General features: G+C 34.6%; 1 protein-coding gene across 1 annotated transcript in view; it reads left to right on the forward strand.

Moving 5' to 3' along the window:
• Positions 1 to 22,518, forward strand: part of LRPPRC (leucine rich pentatricopeptide repeat containing) — a 103,737-nt gene that overhangs the window by 49,049 nt on the left and 32,170 nt on the right. Inside the window, exons 21-25 of the mRNA XM_058551329.1 lie at positions 816 to 946; positions 1,662 to 1,747; positions 3,167 to 3,374; positions 11,525 to 11,649; positions 12,145 to 12,251. Coding sequence (XP_058407312.1) covers positions 816 to 946; positions 1,662 to 1,747; positions 3,167 to 3,374; positions 11,525 to 11,649; positions 12,145 to 12,251 — 657 coding nt within the window. The remainder of the gene's footprint in view (positions 1 to 815; positions 947 to 1,661; positions 1,748 to 3,166; positions 3,375 to 11,524; positions 11,650 to 12,144; positions 12,252 to 22,518) is intronic.

The raw sequence follows: 22,518 nt of genomic DNA on the forward strand, positions 1-22,518 counted from the left end.
TACGATAATCTGCAAAGTGAATGATAGTAACAGCCGTGATAGGTTTATCATACATGCCAAATGTCCTTTCAAGCCATGGCTCCGGTCTCTTATATCTAGATTGTCAAGCAACTGATACATGCAGTAGTCATTTGCAAGTCAAATATTACTAGGTTGTTAATGCAGGGATTGAAATTCCATTTTCCTGCTGGAAAAAAAGCTCTTTCTGAGATAAAGGGTCTCTTGCCTTTTTTCAGCAGGCATCCAGCTGTACTTTGTGTTCATTTTAGTGTGCGCCTGCAATTTGTGGTATATCACTAGACTTTTTCAGTTTCTGGTTCAATATGATTTGTTCGTATGCCTGTATTTTTAGGGGGAAAAAATATAATTGACTTTAAGATTATAACATGGTACTACTGTTAAATTCTAAAATATTTCTTCACATTACTTGGATATTAAACTAGACTGTGAGGAACTTTGCAATGATATATATTTCTGTGCATGGAAATTGGATTATGAGTAGGAGCTGACTTGGTACATATTTAATCTAGAAGTCTTTTTTATAATACAATACCAAAGCTAAAACATCAAATTTGGCATGGTGGACTGTTTTGCATTACAGGTAACAAATCTTTTAAACCCTACATGTGTCTTGCCTGCTTTTTAAAAGGTGAATAAAAATACTAAGCAGCAAGGTGAAGTTAATAATAACATGAATCCATTTATTTTTAAAGTACTATTAACTTTTTCTACACTCTGAGCATTAAAACCAGAAATTTTACATTTTCTTTTATATTCATTTCTTTTTTCTTTTTCATTTCTATCCCTTATTTTAGAACATGCAAAAAGCTCTTGAATTGAAAGCAAAATATGAATCGGACATGGCTGTCGGTGGCTATGCAGCTTTAATAAATTTGTGCTGTCGACATGATAATGCAGAAGATGCATTGAACCTGAAACAAGAATTGTGAGTACCTTGGCACTGAAACAAATCATCAGCATTTATGCTGATATACAGCCCTTGATGGATCACGTAGATTGAATATTACTCTCTTATATAATGTAATTTTTAAAAGTTCTTTTTTGTCAGTGTTTTTGAAATTTCATAGTATGAGACTGGTTGGTTAATTATGGCCTGTTTTCAGCAAGGAGTCTTTGTTTAAGTATAAGACATTCTATTCCTTAAAGCCAAGGTTTTTTTCCCACTGATTATACCACTGCATATCACAACAGTAATGATGGTAACTATTTTATACAGCTTGTTACACATTCCCCTTTCTATACTGTAGTGTAAACAAAATTTTGTCCATTTCTCAAGTATCTTTGGTTTCCCAGTCCTGATAGATTTCTCAAATAAAAATATGTCTTTTGGGTATTTCAATGTTCCTGACAAAGTTAGAATCACCTAAACTGCATGAGGCATAAGAGTTCCTTCATTAGTATCGTTTGCAGATGGTGTGATGCAATATATATGTAGTGTTAGACTTTTACTTCTTATGTCACTTTTAATATAATTACATGTGAGTTTATATATGGCTTCAAAAATAAACCTTAACTGAAGCCAATGTTAATAACAACTCAGACAGTCTGATGAGTTTTTGAAAAATGATAAAATGGATATTGCAGTCCTTTTCATAGTTCATCAGCTTTGAACCTAACGTGAATGTGGTTTTAATTTTTAGTGACCGTTTAGATTCATCTGCTGTCCTTGACACCAACAAGTATGTAGGCCTTGTAAAAGTATTGGGAAAACATGGCAAGCTCCAAGGTAAGCCTCAACACGTAAAGGAAATATATGATGCAAGTATCTTGCCACTGGAATAACATGTGAATTGATATTAATGGTATATCATGTCCTGCAAAGTGCTTGAACACTTTGCATACAAATTTGCATGTGAATCCAACCAGAGCTGCTTGGACAGTGTAGGCCATTAGTTTTAATGGATTGGCAAGCTTGTCATTTACATTTGCACAGCTCACTGCTTTTTGCATTTCTGTAGCTAGTTTTTATTAGCATTGCTGTTTGGATTGAGCTTGAAGATCATGACTTATGGCACAATTTGCTTATATGCCTGCACTAATGGCTTTGTTTTTGCTTGAGAATGTCTGAAGGCTGAACATAAAACCTATAAACATAACCTTATTTAAGAACATGAATTTTGCAGTAGTCTTTGTCTTAACTTTTAATAACATTAACAAAATGTATACTTTAGTAAGTGTTTATTTAGAAGTTTGCAGGAAAAGCCTAGCTGATTATATAGCTGATGTGCATACTTGTATTTTCTCATTGTTGAGGTAATGGTGAGCCTAATATAATTAATTACACTTGATAATATAGTCTTACTATTTGCTTGTTTCTTAACTTTCTCATTGTGCTTCATTTTGAAACTTCCTTTTTAGCCTTCCTCTCTTCCTTTTATTCCTAGAGAAGATTTTTAAAAAATTTTTACAGTGAAAAATGTATAGAGAAAATATTTGATTTGAACATTGAATTTTTTCCTAGGAAGCCTTTCTAACACAGAAAACTCTTTTTAAGGATTAGCTTGCCTTTTTAAAATCACTTTTTGTAAAGCGGTCAAAACATTTTGTCTGTGCAATAATTATGAACAACATTATAAAAATGCACTTTTTCCATATCCTAAAATGTTTGTTTCTGCCTTCCTAATGAAGCTTAATGAATCTAATGTATTAACATGCAGTCTTTTGGAAAGCTTTCATTGGCTCTGCTTGGCTAATTAGTATCGACATAGCAAACAGGCCCTATCGGTATCAGACCATTAGTCTGGCTGTATATACAGTGTAAACACATCTTTATTATCTGGCCTCCTGACAAGCCATCTGCTGAAGAAACAATGGTGTGATTTAGCAGATGTTAGCTCTGAACGATAAAAGCATCCATTTAGTAGGATCTTACAGCTATAGGGCAGACCATACAGGGTTATGTGGTGCAGAGTGGGCACACAGTCCCTATCTATAATTTGTAGTCAAAGTTGCAGGGAAATGATAAAACCATGCTATTGTGGATTTATAATTGTAGTCTCGTTTAGAAATGCAAGTAGTAATTAACTTGAAATCGGCATTATACACTAGAATTTACATTCCTGCTGGGTTTGAAATGCTGTTTTAATAGCAGTTTGTTTTCCCTACATGAAATTACCTAAGGGTCTTTTGTGTTACTTCATTGTAGATGCTATTAACATTCTAAAGGAGATGAAAGAGAAGGATGTTCTTATCAAAGATGCAACAGTCTTGTCCTTTTTCCACATCCTAAATGGTGCAGCTTTAAGAGGTGAAACTGAAACAGTAAAACAGTTGCATGAAGCCATCGTGACTCTAGGGTTAGCGAAACCATCCACCACCATAAGTTCCCCATTGGTCACTCTTTATTTGGAAAAGTAAGTTAATTGAATTTTGAATTTTAAATATTGGCATAAAAGAATGAGAATAATCATTTGGGATTATACTTCATAAATACTCTGTGGTGCCGTGGAAGCCTTGGAGGTTATTTGCCACAGAATAAGAGGACTTATATGGACTAGGTGACCTTTAAAATCACCAGCAACCCTGTGGTCCTATGGATTACTTCTCAGTGGAATGGTCTATGGTCATTTTTTTTGTGGGGAATGTGATGATATTACATGAAATGGAATCTAGTTTTTCTCATTTTTGAGCCTTGTAAGAGTTAATTATTAATAAATGTAAGAAAGAAGGATTCTCTGGGGCTTTTGATGATGCATCATGACTGTTATTCAGGTAATAATGTAGCAGCATCTCTTCAGTGCTCCTTTCTCCATATGGTATTTTATTTTAATTGCGTGTACCAATACAGTTATGCTAGCTTTGCTAAATATTGTAGAAGATGTCTCTGTGCCTTGTGGGAAGAAGATGAATTTTGTTGGTAGGGAAAGATTTACGGAGTTTGAAAATTTTTGCTTTTGGAATGCTCATGTTGGTGCCGAATTGAAGGTATTATTTGCGATGCAAATCATAAAATCAACCTACCCTCTTGTAATGAGTGAAACATTTTAGTAAGATGATTAAGCACACTTTATTATCTTTTCCTTTTGCATTTGTTTTTCTTTTCTGTTTTTTTTGTTTTTAATTTCTTAGATCTTACTTCTTTGTCATCTTTTCCATGGCTTAATGCAGTTTTTAACCTGCATATTTTGTGATCGGGATTTTCTGATTTCCGTGTGGATGTTGCCCTATCAATGCCAGGAGAAAAAATAAAAGATATATCTTAACGCTTCTCAGATTCTTCCCAAATTTATGGTAGTTTTTCTTTACTTATTAGGGAGTATAGTTAATTGAATATAATGAATGGTTTAGTGTTGAATTTAAAAGGGAGAATAAAAAAACCTCTCTTTTAACTAGTTCTGTGTTAAAAAATGTGTATACATAAATATGCACACACACACATATACATATTTTATGACATAATTCCTTTGCCATTCAATCAAAAAGCAGTTTGATGATTGGCCAAATCTTAACCTCCACAATCTCAGCATTACATCCTTTTAAAGAAATTGTGATTCAAACAATTACTGTGTTACTGAGTTCTCATGTTCACAGCCAACTTTATATAGAAATCCTATAATTAATATGCTTCCTACTAGAATTTTTTTGATTATTTGAAAGACCCATCTCTGCAAATTGTATGTGGAGCCCTCTGCATAGGGATTTGAAAGAAATGGGCCTGGTGCCCAGAAGAATTAGGCCCTCCTCCACTACTGGGCAAAAAATAAAATCATTAACAATGAAAACGAGGCCATGATAGAAAAGTATCTTACACATAGAAATACTGTGAAGAAAGAGGAGAGAAAAGTTTTCTGAAAGAGGTCTGCAGATGGGGCTCATGAACCAAGGAGAGCTTACCCAAGGGAAAAGGGAAATAGCATGGGATTCAGATGTTAACCTGGAACATGCTCTGTGCTTCTGATTATACAGTATAGTCAGAGATTTGTATGTCTCTGTAAAATTTGGCTGTCCCTGTTAATTGGGCTAGAGAAATCTAAATTAGTATCTTTTCTTTTATAATTTCTATGTACTTTCAGATGCATAGAGAAATTATTACCTTCTATTTTTATTTGCCTAGGTTTTTTTTTTTTTTTGCTATCTTTGCCTTGCAGAGGTGGTCTCCATGACAAGATCTTTCAGTTTCATCTATCATAATAAGGTTTGTTGACTGTTTTAGAGTCATGAGAATAATAAAAAGGAGATAAAGGAAATTTCATGTTTATAAAATTGCAGAAGACAGTAGTAGCACTCCTAGTCAGGGATAAGTTGGAGGAAAAAATTGACTTTGAAACATTTTTTCAATTGTATTTTCCCCAACTGATGGAAAATAACTAATTCAGAATCATGACAAGTGCAGTACTAGGATTAACTACGCTAGCCTGCGGTAAAGTCCACATGTATTTGATTTGATTAAATATATTTAATCTTCAGTAACATCATGTAATTGACCTCAGCAGGTATGAGCTCATCTGGAGAATGAGCCTTATTTATTCAAACTTGAGATAAAATTATGAAAAACGTTTCAGAACCTGGTACAAAATCTTCATCCTTTCGTTCAAAGACGAGCATCTTTTTGGAATGTCATTGCAAAGACTCTGAAGAGGCTAACACATATTGTAGTTCTGGAACAAATCCATGAAGTTGAATTCCTTAGAAAGATGATCTTTCAGATTCAGTAGATCTTAATTTTGAACTGACTTTTCCAGCATTGGATAAAACACAGGAGAAATTAATACTTTGTCAGTTTGTTACTTGGATAGGGTATAAAAAGCTTTATGAGTATGGAAAATAATACATTTTGTTTTTATTCATTTGCCAAGGGAAATCCAAAACAACAACAAATTAGCAAAATTATTAAAAAGTTGGTAAACTAATTTGCTTTTGTATTAACAAAATGATAATACTTGAACAGAAAAATGCAGAGTTGAACAAAATTTTCATGTTCCATAAGCCACATGCCTACATGTAGTCCAAATGAATGTTATTTTAAACATTTTCTTTTGTAACTACTTTTTAAAAAAAAAAAATGTTTTTTTTTTAATTGAAATCATGCCTGATTCTGGAAGATGATCCTCCATATTAAGGAAGAAAGAAACACTTTAAAATAGGTTAAAACAGCTTTTGATTAGTCTTTATACAATGGTAAAGGAAATGAAATTAATAAAATCTGGGTCATTGGCTTTAAAAGCATAAAAATTTGCATGATGCCGGTTCAGATTCACTTGTTTTCTAGCTGTTCCATTTTGGTTTCGTTGCATATGAAAAATATCTGAAGCTGTTTAACTGGATTATTTAGTGCAAATGATCAAAAAGGATTTAATTTCTGCTTTCCATTAAGGATTTTTCTGTGCTGATTTGTGCTATAATCTGTATATGCCCACATGCATTTCATTTAATCGTGGACTTTGTATATATAATCCTTCCAGAACTCCTGTTAAGTTAATCTTGAGTTCTTCATAAAGTTCACGATTTCTGTAAGGTGAACCTAAAGTTTTTAAACTCACTGTAACCCTTTAATATGTTATATAAATGGGAAATACACTATTTAAAAAGCTGGTTATTCTGTCGTATACACTTCCCTTCAATTTTAGCATCTTCATTTGTACTGGATACTTTTATTATTTATGGGAATGCTTGCTTTCTAGAGTAAAACTCTTTATGTGCTGAAAGGAAATTAAGGAGGTTTGACTCCTTTTACTCCATTATTGCAATTAAGAATTTAGCATCATCAGAGCCAAAGGACAAAAGTAGTTCATTTGCCCTAGGGGGACAGGACAGTGATAAGATGATTTTTCTTCAAGGATCATTGGGTCGTAATTAAGTTACATTCATGGCTATTGCTTTTTGAAGGATGATTGGTAAATGACAGGCTTCATGTGCTTAGTACGGACAGTGTTCAGTAGGGTTTTTTCTCCTTCTGTCAGAAAATCCTGTTGAGCCTGATAATGTAAATGTGGCATTTTATTCTGAACAAAAGAGCAGGGAAATGAGCTATCTTGTCTAATCATTCAGTTGTTTAACACCGACTTCCAGTTTAAACTCAATTGGCTGGAAAGCACTTGACATGTGAAGTTAGTGCTGTTCGGAACGCGTGTTTGAGTAAATTTTAAAGTAAGTGACAGCTAAATTGTACCTAGGGAAATTACAAAGCCTTCAACACAGTTAATTTTTTGGGGAGGATTAGTTGTAATTGCAACACCAGTCTCCTTGAAGATTCCTCATTTATAGATGATGAACAGAAAAAAACATTTAGCTCTTTCAAGGGCTGGTTCTCTTAACAGAATAATTTTTGTGACGACGATGGTTTCTCCTGAATTGATTTCTCTTCACACTGAATATCTGCTGAAGATTTATAGAATAGTTTGTTTTTAGAGTGTTGAGGTGTTTTTTTTCCTCCGTTGTTTTAAACATTTTTTTTCCCCAAAGCTCCTCTTTTCTCTAGTGATTTCAGATTTTGAGACCTTTTCAGTCAGTAAGCCCTTTAGGTAAATTGCCACTTCACTAACACTTTGTGCATAATGTTTAAGTCCCTTATTGCAATTAAGAATCAATATTTGTCATTTTTGTTGTTTAAATTAAGTATACTCTCAGGATTGGAAAGTTACTTATTATAAGTAAGGAGACTAAGTTTAAAGCTACTGGTAGGTGAATAGATAGTTGTCACTGGTGGGTCTTGTTCTAACAATTCAAGATCACATGAGACAAATTTGTGATTTTATAGTTGTATAGAGTGAGGAATTTGAGTTAGGAGTACTTTGTTTCCTGGTACTTTTAGGTAGATATTTTTATGATCAGTGGATGCCTCATGAATGTATGTCCAGTGTTTGTTTTTCTGTCAGTGATATTATAGCATACTTAAATTTCGTAAGAGGAACCCAAGACTAACATCAGATTTGCTATATGAGCTTCAAGCGTGCCTTTTTTGGATGTTCCTCCAAGTAATAATGCAAAATTACAGTTTGTAGTAGTTTTATATACAGTCATGTTCCCTTAAAAAGTGAATTAGAGATTCTAGAATGAATTTTAATATGGTCCAAGTGAGTCCATCCAAGTTAATAAATAAAGCTTTCTTTTAAGTGTTCAAATTGCTTACTGGACTCAGCCTATTATATGTAGGCGTATTCTTAAAATTCAGAATTATAGAATCTTCCTTTCTTCTGTTCTGCCTTTATTCATAGGCTCACAGAATTTTGGTAAAGCTTATATTAAGTTAATTTATATCAATCAAAATATTTTTTAGTGGGGCCGGCCCGGTGGCGCAAGCGGTTAAGTGCACGCGCTCCGCTGCGGCGGCCCGGGGTTCGCTGGTTCGGATCCCGGGCGCGCACCGACGCACTGCTTGGTAAGCCATGCTGTGGCGGTGTCCCATATAAAGTGGAGGAGGATGGGCACGGATGTTAGCCCAGGGCCGTCTTCCTCAGCAAAAAAAAAAAAGAGGAGGATTGGCAGATGTTAGCTCAGGGCTGATCTCCTCACAAAAAAAAAAAAAAAATATATTTTTTAGTGATTGCTTTTGTTAGCATATGTAGTTTTATTCATGAAAATTACGTTATGTATTTCATTGAAGTATTTTTTGGGGGGATCTAGTCATTGAAAATATCACAGTGGGTTTTTTTTTTTTTAGAGATAATAGTATGTAATAGAATTGATTTTTCTTTTAGTATTATTTGAGGTTTGTGAAAGCAGTGGCTAAATTTCTATCAGGAATGGACTTTTAAAAATTTGTTGTATATAAAGCTTTAGGAATTATGCTTATATACTGAAATAAGCATGGAATCAAAGTTAGGAATCCAGAATTAATGTTACCAACAAGATTTCTTCAAAGGATTATTGTTATTTTAGAGTAAGGTTTTAAATCAGTTCTAGTGTTTTAAAGTGTACAAAGGAAATCACAGAATCATTTTAGGTCACAGAAACTAGAGGTACACTAATTGGTAAAATGTTGTCCCACATTTTGGGTATAAAGCACTTTCTACCTCTTACCTTTTGGTATTTACTGCTCTTACTGATTTTATCCTGCCTAATAAAAGTGGTAGTTTCACATGATGATTTTCTCTGCTGGTGTGAAACATTTGAGTTGATGAACCTAATAAGCTCAAATTTGTAGCACCTCACATTAGAGTATTAGAACTGAGAGGGAACCCAAAGGTCCTTGAGTTCAGCCGTTGTGATAATCTGCTTTTCATCACCACTTTTAGAAACGTATCGTGTTGCTGCAGCCGAGCTGCATGTAGTACTTATCAATTGGAATTGAAATTCGAAAGTCCTGTGAGTATACAACTATTTTCATAGCAGTGTGAATTTTAGGTACTTTTTCATTTCCATCACTCAAATTTTCAAGCTTTATTAGGAAAGATTAGTGATGACATCCAATTATATGAGGAATGGACATTTTTATCTCTTTATTTTACAGTGATATGATCCAACCTCAAATCAGAATGTAGGTAATAGGGATTAAAAAGAGCCAACTAGTCATCAGTTTATTTCTGTCAGTACACTTTGTACAAAATGTTTCATTATAGATTTCTAATTCATTTTTTTGGCAACCTGAGAGCAGTAGCATTGGTACTTAAAATTACTAACAAATATATAAATTATTTCCATTTTGCTATTCTTGTCTTTTCTGTTGTTGTTCTGAGCATGTATAATCTTCAGAAGTATATATTTGGAGACCAAAGACTATTAACGTGTCTCTTTGATTGACAGAACAATTATTCATTCATTTATTGATAGCTTTGACCTAATGTAGGGGAAATACAATTGAGACAATACTATTGTAGTTTGAGAATTGATCTGAAAAAGCAAATAATACTGCTTTAAGAAAACTAGTGTGTGTTAGTTTTTCTCTTAAAAATATTTTAGTAGTTTTCCATGAAATGGAATTGTAGAAAGGTAATAACTGAACGTGTGTCTGAAGCAAGAGAAAATACTGATTATGTAAAGCTTTATATCATATGTGGTAGCTACTATAGCATTTCTCTTGTATGACAGTAATCTAGCCTGCAACATCTACTTGCGATTTTGAAATTAACCTGTAATTTAGTCTTCACCCCAAATGACAAAAATTCAAATGACTCTGTGGGGTGCCAGAAGATGCACTGTAAACAGGGCTCAGTAAGGGGATAAGGTAGAGTTCTGTCAAGATAGGCTCGTTTTCACTGTGTCAGTGTTAGTGCAATGAAATTAACGCTTCTTCATGGTATTTTACTTTTTGGTACAGCTTAAAATCTTAATCTAGATAAAATAGTAATTCAGTCTAGGGCAAAATAACATTTGTATAACGGACCGAAATGTTAGGGCTTCAGCAGAAAATAAAAAAAAGCTTCCTTCCTTTTGAAAACTGTTGCGTGTGAGAGAAATGTGTTGTCTCCACAAAGATTATCACTAACTGTCACTAGTTGTACTTTGCTGCATGTCTCTAGCCATGCCTCTTTTTTATACATTTCATACTTTTCAAAAATCTTTAATTTCTTATTCCAAATTGTAGCACCCCGTTAGGTTAAATAAACAACTGCTTTTCATAGAGCATGATGTATAATTAGATGTACTCAACTGAAAGTGGGAAGTCCAGGGACCGGATGACAGTCCCCTTCCTCTGTTTACCTAGTAGCCTTAGGCTCATCTGTCAGTCTCTACATGCCTTAATTTCCTCATCTAGTTAAAAATAAAGGAGATGGCAAGTAGAATTGGATCACATAATCTCTGTAGCTTTTCCAAGGTCTTACATATTTCTCATACTGTCATTTTCCTTTTAAAGGAAAAAGTAGTTTTTGAGGACCCACAAGAATGTATATTTTCACACTCTTGTTTAAGAAACTCTGACTTAATGAAAATATCTTTTTATTTTAATTTATTATCACATAAGAAAGAGAAACCTTGACTTTATAATTGGCAATAATTTTTAAAAGTTTACCGTCTAATGAAAAACTTACTCAGAGTTCTCCTAAAATTCACTGACCATAAGAAGATCCTGGTTTTAGTAACAATAAGTTTCTGTATATATATATCCTGAAGTTATTTCCTCCTTACCTGGAGAGGAGGCAGTATAAAAAATATGATAAAGTTGAAAGTGCTTGAAAATTCCTTGATAGCTATTGATGGACATTTAATAAAGTTTTCCAAATCTGGAATTATTGAGGACAACACATCAGTAGTTGGAAGAAATATTTGATAGTAGTCCTTGTTTTAAGAAATAATGCATTCTTAGTGGCAATTTATGATATAAAATTGGATTTTATTTATAATAATCTCAAAGAATGCCTTCATCTATTTGGACTTAAAAAAAGTGCCATGTAGCCATCGAAATAATAAAAGATGAAGCAGGGAAAATGGAACTGCTAATGATGTCTGTACTCTGGACTTTTTTTTTGTGTATATGAGGATTGTTTCTCTTACTTTTTTTTTCCATTTTGGCTTTGTGGTTTTTTACCTTAAATAAAGCTCAGTTGTGTACATTTTGACTGGTCATTGTATATCTCTCTAAATTAGATATATTTTATTCATTGTTAATATTTTTATTGTTTCCAAGGGATGACGTACCTGCTGCTCTTGAAGTTGCCATTGACTGCCATAAGAAGTATAAAATATTACCAAGGATACATGATGTCTTGTGTAAGCTGATAGAGAAAGGCGAGACTGATCTAATTCAGAAAGGTTAGTCACCTTCTAATATCTTGGTGTAGTTGTTTTGTTTTGTTTTTTCCCCTTTTGCTTCTTTAATCTTACTGCATTGCTGTGAAGAGAAAATTGAACAGGAGTGCAAGCACATCCAGAGAAGCTTTGTTACACTTTTAAATTGCAAAGAAAAATATCAAGTACATTTTCAGTATTATAAATGTCCTTGATATTAATAAGTGTTCATTTTGAAACTCCCTATATTATTTTTTGCTCTACTTCTTGGTGATCTGCCTTTATGAGGATTTTTTACCCTTATCCTCACCAGTTCTCTTTGAAGCTAGTATTAGGTACTTCATATCATAAATGTATGCTGTTAGATAAGGAATATGACAGAAAATTAGTTGATACAGCTATAATCTTTGTTATTCTAAATATTTATTTTAGAGTTTTCTTGTATTTGTCCAGAACTTCAAGTGATAATGTGTTTCTTTATATTTTTTCTTCTAATATATTTGCTTCTTTTCTCTCTAGCAATGGACTTTGTGAGCCAAGAACAAGGTGAAATGACAATGCTCTATGATCTCTTCTTTGCCTTTCTACAAACAGGAAATTACAAAGAGGCCAAGAAGATCATTGAGGTGTGATTTTTAGCTACAGTATTCTAATTTTACAGCTATTTAGACTCTTAATTAGAATACGTTTAAAATTTTTAACCTTTAATTACACTTGTTCTGATTCATGTTAATATAATTCAATCCCAATAATGGGGGGAAAAACTCAGCCAGTTCTTTATTGTATATAATTACAGTTCAGAAAATGCAGCCTGGTTGTATATTGAATTTGTTTCTTCACTTTGTTAAATTCACTGTTATATATCAAAATGATATTTGCATATTAAATCTTGGATTGTGGAACAATTAAATTAAACTGGCATTCCTGAGTATAAAGTTGCTAATCCTCTTTGCCAAGGAATTCTTTGTTCTTAAAAGCAGTGGAATTTAATTTGCTGCAGACCATGCTCAGATTTATTTGTAATGCTTGTCTACAAGTTAATCAGCCAAACAAGTGCTGTCTGCAACTGTTTGGCATTTAATTTAAAATTTCTTTCTCTTTTTTTTTTTTTACTATGGTAAGCAGCTTATGGAAAATGGTAGGTGACAAACCTGGCCTATTTAGGATTAATATATTTTATCTAGGCTTGATTGAAATTTTGCTTGCTGAAATTGATAAGTCAAAGGGCATCTGTAAAGTCTGTCCAAATTGTGATTAATTTTACTGTTAAATGATTCTGTGTCCACTAAAAAACAACAGCAAAAAAAACATTCCACAGAACATGGACCCCTTGCTTTAAGAAAAATTATTTAATATAATTAAAATAAATACATCAATAATCACATTCTCTCAGATCATACTTTGGCATCACTTCATGTCTTTTTCCAAAAGAGCCCGTGGTGGACAGGACACAAAGGTGGTGTTTGGCCTTGTTGTTTGTATATTGATGACTGCTTATCATGAAATTGAAGATGTAGGCATAGAACCCAGAAAATTATTACTTTCTCTTGATGTTTTTCAGAGAAGAGGAAAGTCTAGTGTGAAAAAGGAGAACTGTGAAACTAATTCAGAACTTTCTTCTCTTTCTGTCGTATAACTCAATCTATCCTCCTGTCTAGAGGGCAGTGGGACTTGCTATCTTGGACAGGTGCTTCTGTAGCTCAAGTATTTCATTTGTGTTTTCTAGAAAGTGGTATAAATTCTTTCATTGAAAGTGCACGCTGTATTTGAAAATGAGGGGATCTGTCTGCCTGTTGAGTTCTCCTGCTCTCTATGCATGGTATCAGTATTAGCAGGGCACCTCAGAGTAGAAATGAAGCTCACATTTTCAGATAGTAGCTGTGAGACGTTCTACAGTAGGAAATCGTGTGCCTCTCTTTATGTAATAAGCAAAACGTAATAGGAAGAGCCAAGAGTGAGTTCTTTTTTTTCCGTCTGCTTGCTAGTGTGATAATGGACAAGTTACTAAACCTTTCTAAGCTTCCTCATCTATAAAAGGAAATATAATATCTTTCTTTAAGCTTCAATCACAGAATGTATGTAAAGCAGCTTACATGTTTTCTGGATTATGATAGTAATAATATTAATTCTCTTTGACCCTTAAAGGTAGGGATTGTGTTGTCTTCTTTACCTCACGTAATTCACCGTATGATGCTTAGCATAAGGTACATGCTTGTCACACGAATAGGCAAGAGAAGGCTGCCTGTTAATTACTTTAAAGCTTTGCCAGTGTATGACATCATTGAGTGTAATCATTTAGGAATGACTGTATACTGATGACAGAATTTTCATACTAGATGTGTACAAATTGCTTAAAGGATAAAGAATAGCTTTACAGAACCCCTGCAGTACCCTAGGGTAGGACAGCAAGGTATGTAATATATGAGAATATACTGAAGCACATTTTCAGTTGTTTTTTTTTTATGGTTAATTGAAGTTAAAGTGGGAATTTGCTTTTTTCACTATTAAAATTCAAGACCTGGAGTTCTCTCTTATATTTTTCTAAGGATTATTAAAAATATAAAAAGTAATGAAAATTAATAAACTGGGACTGTATCAGCATATGAAAGAATATTATAAATACTGTGCAACATTTTTATCATTCCCCAAAATGCAATAATGTCTTATCAATGGGTAGATTCACTAGGGTTGAATTTCCAAAGCAAAATATACAATGAAGCTTCTTTGTTTTTGAAGCACTGTGGGAAATAAGATAAACCAGTTATAAAGATGCTCACATTAAATGAAGAAAGAAGAGGCAAGATTCAGTGTATAATATGACCCATGTTGTTTTTAAAATGAGTTGGTGTACGTGTATCATGTATAATACATTTTAACATAGTCTTATATTTTATTTCTACACGTAGATTATTGCAAGAGGGTGGAATTATAGCTGTATTTTGCTTTATACTTTTCTATATTTTCTGAGTTTTCTATAATAAGCATAGGTATTCTTATATTCAGAAAAAGTGTTATTTTCTTCCCAAAAAAAGAGAGTAAGAGAGAAAAGTGAAATTAGACTTAAGAACAACCTTCAAGGAGCTAATGTGAAGCTCCTTGAACTTGAGATTAATGTGTGAAGATAACTGCTGTATAAGACTGAGAAGTGTTAACTGCTGTAAGAAAAGTACAAATAGTTCTGAGAGTTCGAGAATGGAACTTACTTCCAGTGTAGGAAATTAGGCAAGACTTTTTGGAGAAAATGGGGTATGAGGTGGGGCTTGATAGTTGTGGCAGTACTTTAACATTCGGGAGTTTGATGGGGTTGGGAAGTGTATTAGAGGTAGAGCAAAGAAGTAGAAAAGGGAAGTCTCTAGACAGTTCTTTTTTCCCCCCAACTTTATTGAGATATAATTGACATATAACATTGTATAAGTTTAAGGTGTACAAACTGTGTTGATTTGATATACTTATATATTGCAAAATGATTACCACAGTAGCATTAGTTAACACCTCTATCACCTCACATAATTACCATTTCTTTTTTTGTGGTGAGAACATTTATCTACTCTCTTAGCAATTTTCAAGTATATAAGAGTTTGTTAACTGTAATAATCATGCTGTACATTAGATCCCCAGAACCTGTTCATCTTATAACTGAAAGTTTGTACCCTTTGACCAACATCTCCCCATTTCCCCCACCCCGCAGCCCCTGGCAACCACCATTCTACTCTCTGTTCCTAGGAGTTCGGCTTTTTTAGATTCCACATGTAAGTGTTTTATCATATAGTATTTGTCTTTCTCTGTCCAACTCATTTCACTTAGCATAATGCCCTCAAGGTCCATCCATGTTGTTGTAAATGGCAGGATTTTTTTCTTTCTCATGGCCGAATAATAATTTCATTGTATGAGTATACCACACCTTCTTTATCCATTCATCCATACGCAGACACTTGGGTTGTTTCCGTGTCTTGGCTACTGTGAATAATGCTGCAGTGAAAATGGGAGTACATATATCTCTTTGAGATCCTGATTTCATTTCCTTTGGATATATATCCAGAAGTGGGATTCCTGGATCATATGGTAGTTTTATTTTTAATCTTTTGAGGAACCACCATACTGTTTTCCATAGTGGCTGAACCAGTTTATCTTCCCACCAGCACTACACAGAGTTTTCTTTTCTCCACATCCTCACCAACACTTATTTCTTGTCTTTTTGATGATAGCCATTCTAACAGGTATGAGGTGATTTGTGGTTTTGATTAGCATTTCCCAGAGCTGGTCATTTATATTATCATCTTTGGAAAAATGTCTATTCATTTTTTAATTGGATTGTTTGTGTTTTGCTACTGAGTTGTATGAATTCCTCATATATTTTGGGTGTTTACCACTTATCAGCTATATGACTTGCAAATATTTTCTTCCATTCTGTTGATTGCCCCCCCCTTTTTTTTTTGTAAGAAAGACTAGCCGTGAACTAACATGCGTTGCCAATCCTCCTGTTTTTTGCTGAGAAAGATTGGTCCTGGGCTAACATCCGTGCCCGTCTTCCTGTACTTTATATGGGACACTGCCACAGCATGACTTGACAAGTGGTGCGTTGGTCCGAGCCAGGGATCTGAACCTGCGAACCCTGGGCTGCCAAAGCAGAGTACACGAACTTAACTGCTACGCCACGGGGCCGGCCCCTGTTGATTGCCTTTTAATTTTGTTGGTTGTTTCTTTTGCTGTGCAGAAGCTTTTTAGTTTGATGTAGTCCCACTTGTTTATTTTTGCTTTTGTTGCTAGTGCTTTTGATGTCTTATCCAAAAAATCGTTGCCAAGGCCCACAGCAAGGAGCTTTTTCACTGTGTTTTCTTCTAGGAGTTTTATGATTTCAAGTCTTACATTATAGTGTTTAATCCATTGGAAGTTAATTTTTGTGAGTGATGTAAGATAGGGGTCCGGTTTCATTCTTCTGCATGTGATTATCCAGTTTTCCCACCACCATTTATTAAAGAGACTATCCTTTTCCCATTGAGTATTCTTGGCTCCCTTGGCAAATATTAGTTGACCATATATGCGTGCGTTTATTTCTGGCCTCTCAGTTCTGTTCCATTGGCGTATGTGTCTGTTTTTATGCTAGTACCATACTGTTTTGATTACCATAGCTTTGTAGTCTAGTTTAAAATCAGGAACTATGATACCTCCAGCTTTGTTCTTCTTTTTCAGGATTGCTGTGGCTATTTGGGATCTTTTGTGGTTCCATACAAATTTTAGGATGCTATTTGGAATTTTGAAAGGGATGCTTTGAATCTATAGATGGCTTTGGGTAGTATGGACGTTTTAACAGTATTAATTCTTTCAATCCATGAACATGGAATATCTTTCCATTTATGTCTTCTATTTATGTTTCTGTGTACAGATCTTTCATATCCTTGGTTAAATTTATTAAGTATTTTATTGTTTTTGATACTATTGTGAATGGGATTATTTTCTTTATTTCTTTTTCAGATATTTCATTGTTATATAGAAATGAAACTGATTTCTATATGTTGCTTTTGTATCCTCCTGCAGTCCCCCTGAATCTGTTGATTCATTCTAACAGTTTTTTGGTGGCCTCTTTAGGATTTTCTATATATAAGATCGTATCACGTGCAAACAAAGATGATTTTACTTCTTTTCCGATTTTCTAAATAGTTCTTTTATCCTTGGGTGTAAGATTTGTGAGAAATATTTTGTAAGGGTAGATTGTTCCCAGAGACCCTCGATTATCAGAATAAGCAAGTTGGAGTTCATTCAGAAGACAATCGACTGTGAGCAGTGCTGAAAAGAAACTTATACTAGCAGAAGTATATACGATAGATTAAAAGGGGTTTGAGGCAGTGAGATTAATAGGATCTGAATTAGGATAGTGGTTGTGATTTTTAAGATACTTTACTCGGTCATTTCATTTTATTTATTTATTTATTTATTATGTGAGGAAGATCAGCCCTGAGCTAACATCCATGCTAATCCTTTTTTTTTTTTTTTTTGCTGAGGAAGACTGGCTCTGAGCTAACATCTATTGCCAATCCTCCTCCTTTTTTTCCCTAAAGCCCCAGTAGATAGTTGTATGTCATAGTTGCACATCCTTCTAGTTGCTGTATGTGGGACGCGGCCTCACCATCGCTGGAGAAGCAGTGCGTCAGTGTGCGCCTAGGATCCAAACCCGGGCCACCAGTAGTGGAGCACATGCACTTAACCGCTAAGCCGTGGGGCCGGCCCTACTCAGTCATTTTAAATGATATCTAATAATTGAAGGATTATGACCTTAGCAGAAGGTAGGGTGAATTAATAGAGGCATGAGATCATCTAAGCTCTAACTTGAGATAAACTAAGCTCTGGCTTAGATCGGATACAGCATCTCCCATCGTGAACCCTTAGAGTTGGCATTGGCGGATTTCTTCATCTGAAACTTCCTGAATGAAGCCCTTTAACTAAGGTAATTGATAACATTTCAGTGGCTTCCCAGTTTGACCAATTTTCTCTCCCTCCCTCCCTTCAGCAGATAATTATTGATCACATCTTCCAGTCTAGTCGTAGAGATAGACCTTAAAAAGATGAATCTATAAAATGCAAGAATTGCTGTAAGAGAAAAGTGCTGAAAAAGGACCTATTTCAGACTAGATCTTTCTGAAGAAGTGATGTTTGGGATGAGAACTAAAGGATGAATTAGAAGCCAGCCACATAGAGAGTGGAGGCAAAAACATTTTAGGTAGAGAGAACTGCTTGTGCAAAGGCCCTGAGGCAGGAAAGTGCTCCATCATTTATCCTTGTTCTGTCTGTTAGGAGTCTATCAGATAACACTACTAAGGTCACATCTAGAGTGTCTGGGACGTTATTAAACACTTAATAAATGTTAGTTTTATTCCCTTCCTTCTATGTGATGTTCTTTCCTGTGTTGAAGTCATCCCTTTTGTTCTCTTCTGCAGTCTCATGCTCTGCAGGCTAACTTTCCCTAGTTCCTTCCAGCATTCCTCTGGCACAATCTCTAATGAAATATGCCGTTGGGGAAATGTTCACAAATTATTCTTACAACCTTACATAATAATATCAGGTAAATATATTTTGTGAAGTGTATTGTGTCTTACCAGTCATGATGACCAATCTGATTTTTTTTCGCTGTGTATAGACTCAAGTAAAACTTACACATGTTATTGTTTAAAATATGCCAAATATAAAGACTCACTATTAATCTCATTACTTATCTAGTCATCTTTGTGGTTTTTCTGTCCTTTTATTCAACGCATATTTCTTTTATATATAATTAAAATGAATTGAATGATATAGTGTATTTAATACCTTTTCATGTCACTGTCTCTGCATTTCCCTGCATGTAATTAAAAACTCGCTTAAGCATTAGTTTTAATGGCCACGTCATTCCATTGTATAAGTGAACTAAAGTTTATTTGCCCATTTCTGCTTTGAGCAAAATTTTCACTATTATAAGTAATCATCAAAATTCTTTACATAAAGGCATATTTGGTTTTCAGATTATTTACTTAGGATCGTTTCTTAGAAGTGAGTCAAATGTCATTACTGTTTTTAAATCCCCTGATATGTAAAGACAGAAATTTTATGTGCTTACAGGTGATACCTCTTTTATGGTTCATAGTAGCAGAGATTCGGACTAAAACCCAGGCCTCCTGAGTTCTAGTCCCACACTCCTTTTGCTAGAAATTATAATAAAATAAGATGGTATTTCTTTGTGAACAAAAAAATGGCTTCATTGTTTTAGTCAAGTATCTTTTAAGGTACTTTAGTCACCTCCCAGGAAGGAAGTGTTGTAGGTCATTTAAATAAATTAACACTGTTTGGATAATTCATTTTGTGTTTTAAGACTGGACATTAAGTCCAGGGAGAGATGATACATACAAGTATGAAAAGTTAAATAATGATACGAAATGTTAACCATATTAAAGGTTTCCGTAAAGAAATACATTATTTAATTTTATTCTCAGCCCTTTGAGCAGTTCAGTAATCACTTATGGAGTGCCTGCCATGTGCCAGGCACTGCTAAGTCCTGGGGTACAAAAATAAAGATAGTAAGATGTCTGCCTTAAACTTAGTTAGCAGTTCATATTCTAACCTCTTCCCTTGAGGTTCAGATCTAGATTACAAGCTAAAGAGTATAACTAATATTGGTACCACTTTTATACACTCAAATGATTTTCCTGTACATCTTCATAGGAGCCTCACAGAACAAGTTTGAGAAGTAATCAGGGCAAAGACACTTGAGTTCGGAGTGTGTGTGGAGCTGGGTTTGTTAGTATTGGTCATGGAATTTGAAATTGGGCCTGATTTCACATTTTTTGTTGGTTCCTCTACGCCATTCCTACTTCCATGATCTCTCTTTCTCTTTTCTTCTTTTTTTTTTTGTGAGGAAGACCAGCCCTGAGCTAACATCCGATGCCAATCCTCCTCTTTTTCCAAGGAAGATTGGCCCTGGGCTGACATCCGTGCCCATCTTCCTCTACTTTGTATGGGACGCCACCACAGCATGGCTTGACAAGCGGTGTGTCCAGTGCGCACCTGGGATCCGAACCTGCGCACCCTTGGGCCACCAAAGCAGAGTGCGCGCGCTTAACCACTATGCCACCGGGCCGGCCCCCTCTTTTCTTTTTTTAATTGAGATAAGATTCACATGTACCATTGTGTGAGTTTAAGGTGTACAACGTATTGATTTGATGCCTTTTTATATTGCAAGATGACCTCCATGATCTCTTGACCCCTCAATATCTGAACCACCGAAACAACTTACCCTTTCTCCAAAATTACTTTCTTGAGTTTTTCCTCTCTTCTTGTCTGCTGTTATCCTTCGGTCCTGCTGCAGCCAGAGTATATTTGCTGTCTTGTCAGGGGGTGAAACCCTTCTTTTTATGGCTTTGTGTTATAGGACCAAAAGTTTGGATTACAGCGATCTCCCAATCTTTGTTACTCTTCCCTTTGTTCTTCACCAGATCAAATTCAGGGTTTTATCCTAATTTGCCTTCCTTAATAAGCCAGAGGGAATCTTACAGATATACATAAGGGATTTTTTTTCCCTGACCTCCCAGATTTCAAGAGATGTCAGTTCTCATGCCAATTCATACCCTCTTTCCCATGAGTTAGTTTCCTGAGTATCTCCTGTAACACTTGGGTAAATGGATCGTGTTTAGTTTATGATAGTGAGACTGTTAGTTTGACTTGCTCAGCCATGTTTTCCTCCTTACTAGACATGGTCTTTAAGTCTATCTCTGCAGATTTTAGAGAAAAGGACAAATATTGAAGGTTTAATAAGTTCCATGAGCCCTTTTTCCTCCCTTGCTCTCCTAGCTGTGGGGATAAATAATAGGGTTCTTGTTTCTGTTTGTGCCGCCCTGTCATGCACTGGGTTGTCCTCCCTCTGTACTGACTAGAGGACATGATGCTAGGGTGGTTGTTTGTGTGTTTGTTTTCCATTTTCCATTTCCTGCAGTAATGGTAAGAAAAATCAAAACAGGTAAATGTTTCTATTTGAGTTAAATTTAAGATGGTTTTTCTTGAGATAGAGTTTGAAGTAGAAGAATCTTCCTTTATTTTCACATTAAAGGTAGTAATTACTTGATATCTATTTTTACTAGTATACATAGATGTCTGTTATGATAATAGCAAGTTTACATCAGAGTAATGTAATGAAATTAAAGTAATGGAAATTATTTTTGGTTTTGGATTACTTTTTTTTCTTATACAACTGAACCTAGTACTAAATTGGAGCTGCACGAAGTGTGGTTTGAAGCACAGTAACCCAGGTGGAAACAAACATGTCAGGTTTTTAATTAAAATAATTATTTTATCCTCACTGTCCATTAAATAAATTATATGTAGCAAAAACAGAAAAAACTAGAGGTGAGTTTTAATTAAGCATTAGCTGGTTTTTGATAAGTTGTATTCAACATCCCAATTAGAATTCTATTCTTCTCCCTGTTGTTATTACATTTTCTGTTTTTGCTCTCAACTCGTAGTGTTTAAAATTCAATAAGATGTTAAGAGATAAGCCAGAAATGTAGACTATTACAGAAGCCTAGGAGATTTAGTTAATCTGACCTAGATGTTCTTTTGATGATTGAGGTTTATATGTGAAAACAGTTCTCAATTTCAAAATGAAACATAGGAATATCTGCCGTATAAGTCAGCTGTCCTGTCAGTGACAGGCAGATTAATCAGCCACGAAAAGGAAGGGTTTGTCATACAAGTTGTGCTATTTAGATCTTTGGCATTTGGATCAGCAATAATATTGAAAGTTGTGAGTGAATTGTAGTCCTTACATTTTGCTGTGTTCTAAAGAGGATTATCTAGTATTTTTTCACGGGCTTTTTGTATACAGTTAATGTTGGTTTCATTTTCAATATAATGCATGTGAAACAAAACAGATAATGTGAGAAAACCCTTGAGTAGAAGTTGTGTGCAAATGTAAATATTAATGATATTTGAGAATATAGTTCAACCATTAATTTATTTGACATTTATTTTTTGTATCTCAAAATGTGGATACTTGCGGTTAGAATGAGAACGCTTATCTTCTACTTTACTGATTTTTCTGTCATTCTACCAGAGCTCTGAGATGTTAGTTTCTGCTTCAGTTCTTAATTTAACATTTTACAATATTGTTTTAGGAAATAAAAAATAATGGGGATTTATAAATAAGAGATCAGATTCAAGGGGTACCTGGTTTAGTCGACAAAACTGAGTGGAGAAAGCAGTCAAGGTACCTCCTCTAGACTGGAGCAGCCGGGGCTAATGAGCATGTAGTTTTCTCCTCATAATGCTGTGATTGAAATGTAGTATTTAGTGGTAAAGCCCTCTTACAGATGATGAAAATACTATAGTTGGAATGACAAATCCTTGGAATTATGTGTGAAGCAGTTTGTCTTT

The sequence above is a fragment of the Diceros bicornis genome, chromosome 12 (assembly GCF_020826845.1).
Source record: "Diceros bicornis minor isolate mBicDic1 chromosome 12, mDicBic1.mat.cur, whole genome shotgun sequence".
Lineage (NCBI taxonomy): Eukaryota > Metazoa > Chordata > Mammalia > Perissodactyla > Rhinocerotidae > Diceros > Diceros bicornis.